This window comes from Nothobranchius furzeri, chromosome 17 (assembly GCF_043380555.1).
Source record: "Nothobranchius furzeri strain GRZ-AD chromosome 17, NfurGRZ-RIMD1, whole genome shotgun sequence".
Classification (NCBI taxonomy): domain Eukaryota; kingdom Metazoa; phylum Chordata; class Actinopteri; order Cyprinodontiformes; family Nothobranchiidae; genus Nothobranchius; species Nothobranchius furzeri.
This window is the reverse complement of record NC_091757.1, coordinates 39,544,148-39,553,842: the sequence shown is the minus strand read 5'-3', so window position 1 is coordinate 39,553,842 and position 9,695 is coordinate 39,544,148. Positions and strand designations below refer to the sequence as shown.

General features: G+C 42.8%; 1 protein-coding gene across 1 annotated transcript; it reads right to left on the bottom strand.

Annotated features, from left to right (window-relative positions):
- Window positions 1-6,725: 6,725 nt before the first annotated feature.
- Window positions 6,726-9,331, bottom strand: LOC139063738 (uncharacterized). Its single transcript, XM_070546439.1, has 8 exons — window positions 9,127-9,331; window positions 8,780-9,008; window positions 8,512-8,672; window positions 8,206-8,312; window positions 7,965-8,111; window positions 7,629-7,855; window positions 7,388-7,515; window positions 6,726-7,296 (listed from the first exon to the last, which is right to left on the bottom strand). Exons 1-8 carry the CDS (start codon window positions 9,329-9,331, stop codon window positions 6,872-6,874), a joined length of 1,629 nt encoding a protein of 542 aa, XP_070402540.1. The 3' UTR covers window positions 6,726-6,871.
- Window positions 9,332-9,695: the final 364 nt, after the last annotated feature.

The window sequence follows — 9,695 nt, the reverse complement described above, 5'->3', positions numbered from 1 at the left end:
GAGTTTGGACATGATTAGACTGCAGAGGAAATGCAAGAGTATTTGCTTTTTTGACACATAAGTGTAAGGGGGTGAGAATTTATCAGGGGAAACATATTAGCAGGTTTACTAATAAAAGTCCCTGATAGGGATTCCCAAAGTGTGGTACGCGTACCCCTCGGGGTGCACGAGCTGCCGCTAGGGGGTGCGCGAGGTGAAAAGTGTAATGGCTGCAGAGCTCAGAGAAGTCTGTCATATGTCACCATTAACGTAGCCAGAAACTCATTTGTGGGTGGGCCTAAGAAAAAGTAAGTTGGCACAATAAATGTAATTGAAAACAAGTATATTGTTGCGCGCGTGTCCTCCGCATGTGCCCTAGCTTCATAATAACAATGCGCCGAGCTTCAGCACTCTGGCCTGCGCACGCCGATATGTTCCGCATTTGATCTTTTTTAACGGTGTTGGAGAAATCTGAAGGTGGTGAGTCATTCTGGCAGATTATAATTAACACCCTGTCTCATGCAGGTGTTCTGACATTGTAAACCTCACACACAGAACATTGTGGATGTAACAAAATAATCAAGAAATAATTCCCATTCAGGCTATTAACAGCGAGCTGAAGATCTGAAGTTCAGAGTGCGTCTGTCAAAGGTCAGACGCGTTCCAGTGGAATCACGGCTCACGGGTGCACAAGTGAGCACATCTGGGCTGAGCAGAAGTAATTTTACAACATTGGTTTAAATAGCGCCAATAACGAGACGCGGTGACTTGAGCGGCTCTTGGAGCTGTGCCGCACACACACACACACACACACACACACACACACACACACACACACACACACAGACACACACACACACCAGGGTAAATTGCCTACCATTCCTGTTCTGGCCAAGTGGGCAGGGACAATCACTCTTTCCACTGTAGAGCTTTATTACCAAAAGGTACGAAGGCCCGTCTCACCTGCTTTTTGTATTTGTTCAGGTTATATTTGTTTGAAACTGAATTTCTGAAACATTTAATTCTGACAACATTGAAAACAGAAGAAACCCATCAGGGGTATCCTTCTGTTACAGAAGTGTATGTGGGTTTCTTCTGGGCAGAGCTCAGTGTTGTGGATGTGCATGTTGCATTTCTTCTAATAGTTATAAACTCACAATATTTTTTTATGTAGGTTTGTTGAAACATAGAATATGGACAAAGTAAAAAGTCAGAAGACAGCTAAATGAAGCCGTCTTAACAGCTGAATGCCTTTCAGTGGCACGTTAGGCTTTTCTTTCTCAAAATCTTCTTCTCTACTGCTGTGAAACTACTTAATTGTACGAATATTTAAAGGTCGGTGGATGACTGTTCCTGCCTTTACCCCTCTGACGTAAATGATTTTGCTTGAACATGATGCAAATGGAGGCTGGGCTTGAGGCTTGCTGTCATCTGCGCTGACAGGAAATGGTGCCCTCACCAATTCCCAAGTATCTGTTGAACAGAGACCAAGTGGGTGAAATATTTGCATAGTCAAATGACAACGTTGATTCATCCGTCAGGCTTGTCAAAATTCAACACACTGCTGTGTCAGACCACGTTGAGTCACACAGTGATGGACGAAATGCACATTTGGAGAAGGAACAGCCTGTGACTCGGGTACTTCACCTCTCTCAGCGTAATTTATTTTTCTGACTGTGTATCAGAGGTGGTTTTACCATTAGGCAGGGCCAGATTAACACTTTGTTGTACCCTGGGCAACAATATTCAAGGGCCCCATCATCACGACCCAAGGATCACCATAATATGGTCACATACAGAATATTTTACTGTAATATGCAGTAAATATACTCAATACTTGAATGCCTGACATCATGTAACTCGCTCAGGGTAACCTTTGACCCACCTCGTGTGGACTGACCAATGAGGAGAGGGTCTTAAATTGAGGTCCTCTCTTCATTGGTCAGTCTGCATGAGACTGACTCTCAACTGACGTTCAAAGTCTAAGGCAGCGAAGCGTCTCTGTGCAGTGCAAAAGCCCAGGTGGACAGTTTGTTGAATATAGGGTGATCATATTTCCATTTCCAAACAAGAGGACAGGAAATCTGTGCCTATGACATCACACTATGGCAACGCCACACAAACCACGTTGGGACTCATTTTTTGTAAGAACTAAATTGATATCAGATTCTGCCAATAAAAGGGCTCAAAACAATTCATATGTAAATGTTTAGCATATTTATTGCTAAATCTCATTTTTCTGCTTTAGTGCTGCAACAAGGTTTTATTAATAATAAATTATTATACCTTTAGTTTTACTACAGCATCGGTAAGCTTCCTGTGCACAGATTATTAAGGATGCTTGTTTCAGCTGTGAGATTAGACGATAGGATCAATGATAAAATAAGTTGTCACACACTCCATGGAAACTTTCAGAGAATCCACAAAGTGGCTTTCAAATGGTTTAGTTACTTTTTGCAAGTTTAGAAAAGCAGCAGATGAGACAGCATGTCTGATAATTTAGTTTTTCATCTGATAACATGTCAGTAATGTCTGAGGAGCTTTTATAAACACTGTATAACTAACACTACTGGACAGGGTATGAATTACACAGAGGCTCCTGGGGAGCCCAGTTATGGGGGGTGGGGATGGGTGGGGTCATTTTGCCTTGGCCCCCAAAATGTCTTGAAACGGCCCTGGGTGTGTGACTGAGTTTTGAAGGTGATCTGAATTGTATCAGATGTATAAATACTACATGTGTATAACTTATTGCTTTATACAGGTAAAAACGTGTAGTGGAGATAGATCTACCTACAGTTTACTTTTCAACACTTTGTTTTGTTTTCTTGTTTTTATTGAACTATTTTCCTGTCCTGTCTGTCTCTCATCTTCCTGCATCTCCTCTAAACTCTCCAGGAAAACTGCTGCCTGGATTCTTACTTTTTCACCACATCAGTTATTTTTGAGCAGATCAAAGGGATCTCCTGACCGCAAAGCGGAGAGCGCGTTTCGATGCTGCGTCAGTGAGGTGAAATCTCCGCAGCACAGGTGATGAGGTCCGCAGGAACAGAGCGCTTCAGGCGCAAATAAGACAGAAAGTAGAGAACATGTGCGGACATGAACGATCGTGTGCTAATTATAGTTTTTTTGGTTGCGCCACTTTGAGAATGGACCGTGCGCTGGAAGCAGCTGCCTGGAGCGCTGCGCAACAACGCGCTGTGCCGCTCTCTGCTCAGAAGAGTCCATAAATGATGTAATATCAGTAGAAAACTTTTTTCCGGCTCCCCTGGATGTGTAGGATATCTAACTCCCCCATAATTCGATCCCTGCTCCTGGATGAAAAGCCAGACATTTTCATCAATACAAGAACCCCCAGTCCGGACGCCCGGACAGAAAGTGAAAAGTGGACATGTCCGGGGAAAACCGGACGTACGGTCACCCTAGTTTAATATAAAGCGGGAGATTACAGATAGGCCTACAGTATTTTGCTCGTGCCCTTGCTGCCCTGGGCCCTTTAGAGATCGTGGGCCCTGGGCAATTGCCCAGTTGCCCGTATGGTTAATCCGGCCTTGCCATTAGGCATAGGTAGGCGGCCGCCTGGGGCCCCCTTGTGTTGGGGGGCCCCCTAGCCCTGACCGCCGACACCCCTCTGTTAATGCCACAATATTCTTATTACCAACCAGTGGCCGCAGACGGGATTGGACATGCGAACTTCTCATTACCATAATTCCTGAACCGTTCAAGATATCATTAAAATTCCAAAAGTGCTGAAAAGACTAAAAATGGGGCTTTGCATGCATATGTCATGAGTTGGTGTAGGAGGATGTTTTAGGACCCAAGATGCAGATACCAGATGAATGAGGCAGAGGTGGAGGATAAAGTAAAAATCCTTTATTAAGGTAGTAATCCAAAGGCAGCGAGCCAAAGTCCAATAAGTCCTGGGGAACAGGAACACCCAAATCTCTTCTTAGAGCACAAAAACCTGGAGACACAACTCAACCAAGAGCACGAAGACCTGAAGGCAAAAGCTCAGAACAGAGCACGAGCAACGCTGACAACATATGAACCGACACCAGACACAGACAAGACAGAGCTTATATACACAGGGGCTGTGTCCGAATCCAGGGGTAGGATGCTTGTGAGTGCGCATTTTGAGGTCGATGACGTCAAAGCGCAGTGACGAGTACTGTCCGAATTCCAAGAATCCTCATTCTCGCGTCCTCAAACGCGTCCTCGCTCTACCCACATTTCGAGGATGGGTCTGATGGATCCTCACAGGAGCAAGGGTATCCCAGCATGCTTTGCGCGCCGGCCGCTGGACTCGACACTCGCAACAACGGCGGACGGAGCGGGACAGCAGTGCAGCTTAAAATGTAAGTTAGTTAAAAAAAATAGCGGTCAAAAAAATAAAATACGTGTTTGGGCACTTTTGGTTTGTTTTTTATATACGATCTAATACCGCAAATTGTTTTTTTCATGTAATTTAAGGCTAAAACATGCCCCACCGAAAACCAGCTTGAATGTGTAATAGGAAAAAACCACCGTAAACTAGCTTGATCCCAGCAGGCTTTTTAAAAGAAAATAGCGGTAGAAAACTAAGCTGAAAGCGATTCTGTTTATAGACATTTTTCGTTTGTATAAGTACATTTTAAGCAGAAATCAGCGAGAACGAGCTTGTATGGTGGTCCCGTCATAATTCCCGTGTGTGTGTGTTTATTTAGCGAATAAAGCTTCTCATCATTTGTTTTAAGGTTAACACCCCACCGTAAACTTGCTTGAAAGTCTAATAGGAAAAAACTCACCGTAAAAGAGCTTGCATCTTATGTAATCATGTAACGAACGCCAAAAATAACGAAAACTAAGTTTAATGTTTATTTAAGTTAATTTTTAAGAAACCACATTACTGATTTAATGTTTTTAATTTCATTTTAGGCAGAAAAAAACACAGAACACAATTTTCATCTCCCATGTTGATAAATTAAAATATTGTTTATTGCATGTTTTATCAACTATGATTTATAATCTGACTTTGTTCTTCTATTCCTCTCTATTCTCATCCAGAACCAGTACCTTTAAGGAGCATCTGTAATTTCATTATGCCCACAGTGTTCTCTGTTGTTAAATGACAATAAAGCCTTGTAATTCTAATTCCCTTTGTCTGTAGGACTGCAAGTATCCAGGGTCAGGAGAGGGAGTCAGTGGAAAGCCCACTGCTGAAACCTGGCCCTGGTTTGTCCCCATGGACGAGGTGTTGGGACAGAGGCCTTCCACTATGCCTCCTGTCCTTATTGCTTCCATTCCCGAGGACACTCCAGGGCCAAGTGCAGCAGTGGGTGAGACAGAGGACAGGGAGAGTGGTGGAAGGAAGCCGGACTCCTCATCAGGGAGAAAAAGGAGAAGGGCTGATGAGCTCCTTGACCTGATCAGGGAGGACATGAGACAACAGAGGGAAGCAGAGGAGAGGAGAGAAAGAAGGATGGACAGATTTTTAGCATTGATGGAAAGGATGGCAGAGAAATTGTTTTTTTTTCTTTTAGTTTCTTCTGGTTCAGGTTCTATATATGTGTTTGAATGTTTTTGTTATTTGTTTAAATGTAATAAAATTTCTATTAATTGATAACTCTTTTTTGATCATTAACAGTTTTATTATTCAGTTTTTAACAAGTAACAACATAGTAAATAAATTGTAAGGGAACACTGTAAGGAATAAAAGTAAAGATAAAAGTAAAATATATACAGTAAACTTGGAAAGCAGGGAGTCTTTGGTGGTGTTGCTAAATCTACTAAACATGGATCGAGGTGGATGGAGTGCAGAAACCGAGATCCGTGGCTGAACGTTTCTGGTTGGCAAGTGGAACATCAGACAGAGTGGTCTGCAGAGGGTGCTTCTGGATGTCTCATCTCACTGACCACTGCATCGTCCATCAAAAGGGTTTGCTGGGCTGGCTCAATCGACGGCTGTCACATCACTAACATTCAGATATATGCAAAAAAGGAGATCATGAGTATAATACTTGTAACTCTAGCAGATAACAGGACTAAATGATTTTTAAACTTTAAATACAAAGGCCGGTGACGTTTATTGAGCCGTCGCAGCTCCTCAAAAGCCACAAATAAAATGAAATATTGCTGTGGATCCATTTTCAACGTCGCTACTAGCTTGTTAGCCTGTTTGCTGCCGTCACGGTAGCTAGGCAACTTGACCTGGGGGCGGGAATAACAACGAGGCTAGTACTGTCCGAATTCAGAGCCACTGACTTCCGGTTTTAGCGGTCTTGCAAGGACCAGGCCTTGCTAGACCGGCGAGGACCCGTACTCACAAGCATCCTACCCCTGGATTCGGACACAGCCAGGGAGAAGTGATTAGGGAAAATGGCGGCAGGTGTGTGGAGTGAGAGCTGGAGGGAAGACAGGTGAACCTAATAATCAAAATGGGCAAACAGAAACAGAGGAGGCCAAACTAAACCTAATGGCTGCGGGAAGAATTAACACACACACAACACACACACACACCATCACACACCATACCTGTCAACTTTTGGATTTGAAAATAAGGGAAAATTTACAACACCGGCAGCGAGCCAACCCGCCGCCACAGCCGAGCGCTAGTATATCTTACATTGTAAGATAGGTGTACAAAAAATCTATAATAACCACTTTTCAACCACTTACTACAATTCAGTGATCAGAATCTGAGGCATACCTTTGTTGACATTGAAATGCTGTGAACATTCTGTTATAATACAGCCTAAATGAAAACACAAAAGGGGAAATGAAGCATATTTATTGATTTTACATTTTTCATTTTATATACAAGTCAACACATTACTTCATGTTTATTTCACATTGCTTGTCTTTAAGTTAAACATTTACATTTTATTTTCACTACACATTTTCTTTAGATGTATCATGTTCACTCATGTGGCTCTCTGACATTCACTAATGACTTATTATACAAATGTGTTGCAGATTTAGCATTCTTTAACACTTTTTTGGAAGGAGTGTATTTGTAGGCTGGGCCAGAGTGGTTGATTTTACATGACAGTAAAGCACAAACAGTGCTGTTGTCTAATGACATCCTATTCTCTGTAGCAATCTTTCTCACCATACTAAACACCCTTTCAGAACTGGCATTGCTGTGGGGAATGCAGAGTAAAGCCTTCATTAATCTTGGCAGCTCACTGAACCTCACATCCTTCCCTATCAGGCCCCAGAATCTGTCAATGTTGTCTTCTTGGGGGAGTTGCTTGCTATTTGTCACCTGGTAGTCAACGAGTTCCTCTCTCAGCCTATCTTCACTTAAGCTCAACTGAGGAAACATGGCCCCTAGCCTTTCCACTGGAAAATAAAGAAAGTGTTGCAAATCTAAACCATGCAATATTTAATCAATTCAATCATTCTATCAATGGAGAACTGCCCTAACATCTACCTGCCCCTGGAGGAATGTCGAGGCGAGCAGCAGGGTCCAGCACTTTCAAGTCCCTCAGGAGTGGATGGTCAAGGGGAAAGGAGGAGAACATCTTCTGAAGCGCTGCTTCATAGAACCTTCTCACAGATCTACAACAGCGTAAGAGTAAAAAACTGCATTAGTGGCAGCATTTTAGGCACAGTACAGCATATTCTCTCATACTGATGATGACCATTATAAAACAGCTGGGTAATATACTCACTGAAAGATTTTCTTCTCAGTGGACATGGGAAGCTCTACGCTTTTCATGAAGGCCTTTGTGTCTGCTCCAATAAAGAGCTCCTCATCAGCCAACTGATGTCCTTGTCCATACTCCACCTCCCTGAGAGGTATACCTACGATGGCCCTGGCTGGTATGAGGTAGCCCAGGATCCTCCTAATCAGCCTGCACATTTCCTCTTCCAGTCTGTGAATTTGTACTTCCTCTGACTGTAGAAAATATCATGGGTCACAACAAAATATCAGTGAATTAAGAATGCTACAATTAGCAAAATCAAATTTAATATTTACACATACATTCAATAACACTGATACCCACCTGGAAGGCAATATTAAAATCAGATAAAGATTTAAGGGCAGCAGTCAGGAACATGAAGTAGATCTTCATGACTGGATCACGCAGATGGCTGGCTAAATCATGTATTTTGGCGCTCCTCTCCACCTCCTCATGACTGTTGAAGTAGGCCTAGAGTACATAGGGAAACAGGGTGGCAATAGTTAAATAAAAGGAAAACACAGAATAGTAAGCTGTATGTATCTGCTGGAGTTACCATCCTTACCTGCAGTGCGTCCCACTGGTTCAACACTCTCTGGACACAGGTTAACAGACTCAGCCATTGGGTGCTGCAGTACCTGAGGAGCTTCAGGTGGTCTGAATCGGTAAAATCTACAAATTATTTATAGATTTCACATCTTTTTGCACGGTAATATAGACAATTATTTAGTTAGTGGATGGAAATGTATGTGTATGTCTGAAGAGTATCAACTGCAGGCCTATTTATTTATAATAATTTACCTTTTATCAAAGTGGGTGTATATCCCAACCAGGAAGTCTTCCACTGGTACCTGTGCTGCTTTGATGGCACAGCCAGTGGCCAGTTGTGCTAGGTGGCAGATGCAGCCAAGGTCCTGGACATGGGGCTGGCTGGTCTTCAGTCTGCTGATGACAGAGTTGTGTCTGCCTTTCATGACACTGGCGTTATCAGAGTTAAAGGCTATCAGGTTCTCCCATGGAATTCCTCTTTTTCTATTGGAAATATGAAAAAAATGCCATAAAATGTCTTACACTAAATGTAAGATTATAATTAAATGCAAATTACTACACACGTCAACAACACATTGCAGTTCCCCTACCTTAATGCTTCACTCAGCTTTTCATACAGATTTTCTGCATTTCCCACATTGCATATGGGCATCTCCATGAATTTTGTAGCGACCTGCAGAGTGGCCTCATCGTAGAGTCTGGTCAGGATGACGAATTCTTTGTCCGTTTTTCTGTTGCTCGACTCGTCGCACATCAATGAAAAGGGCTGAGATCGGCATGTTCTGGCCAACTCATCATCTAGCTCTGCTGCTATGGCACCTGTTGAGTGAATGCCCAGTAACGTTAGCTAGCAATTTGCCACCAATATGCCTGCTGGACATGATTATGACTATGTATACGCTTTCATAATATTCATACTTAATTTGAATCAACTTACCTTTGATAAGTTGCGTAGATTTGGTTTTCCCCGCAGAATATTTTCGTGCAATAGCAGAGTCCGGGAACATCTCAGCTACACACTTGTTGAAGTCGTCACAGAAGGTGAAAGAAACATTGTTTTTGGCACACAGCATTGCCATTTTAACCTCCGCATTTATGACCTGGTCAGCCTCTGTGGTATTCCTAGTTACAAATGCCGACATCGTCTGGGCATGTTTCTGTGCTTCTAGCCAGCGCTTGTGCTTGGTTGATTTCTCATGCTGACTGACATCATTCCTTCCCCCGTGGGAGACACTAAAGTCGCAACTGCAAATCTTACAAAAAGCGTGACTTTGTCCCATCCTGCTCTTCTTTAGAAAAGTAAATTCGCTGTCCCATTTTTCTAGATATTTACACGATTTCTTTGATTTTTTGGCAGGAATGCCTTGTTCACTTCCATCATCGCTCTCGTTTGTTGTTCCTGTTATGTTCCCGCTGTCTGCACAAATCTCGCGACAACCAGTTCTCGCGAGGCTACAGATAATTTTAAAGAGGCAGAGGAATTTTAAAAATACGGGAGATTTACGG

Bases quoted from the DNA above. Each gene is read 5' to 3' on its own strand.
- LOC139063738 (XM_070546439.1), bottom strand. From the start codon at position 9,331: ATGTCGGCATTTGTAACTAGGAATACCACAGAGGCTGACCAGGTCATA. The intron at 9,009-9,126 runs GTAAGTTGATTC...TTCACTCAACAG, and splicing joins ATCTACGCAACTTATCAAAG to GTGCCATAGCAGCAGAGCTA. The intron at 7,297-7,387 runs GTAGATGTTAGG...TTTATTTTCCAG, and splicing joins CGACATTCCTCCAGGGGCAG to TGGAAAGGCTAGGGGCCATG.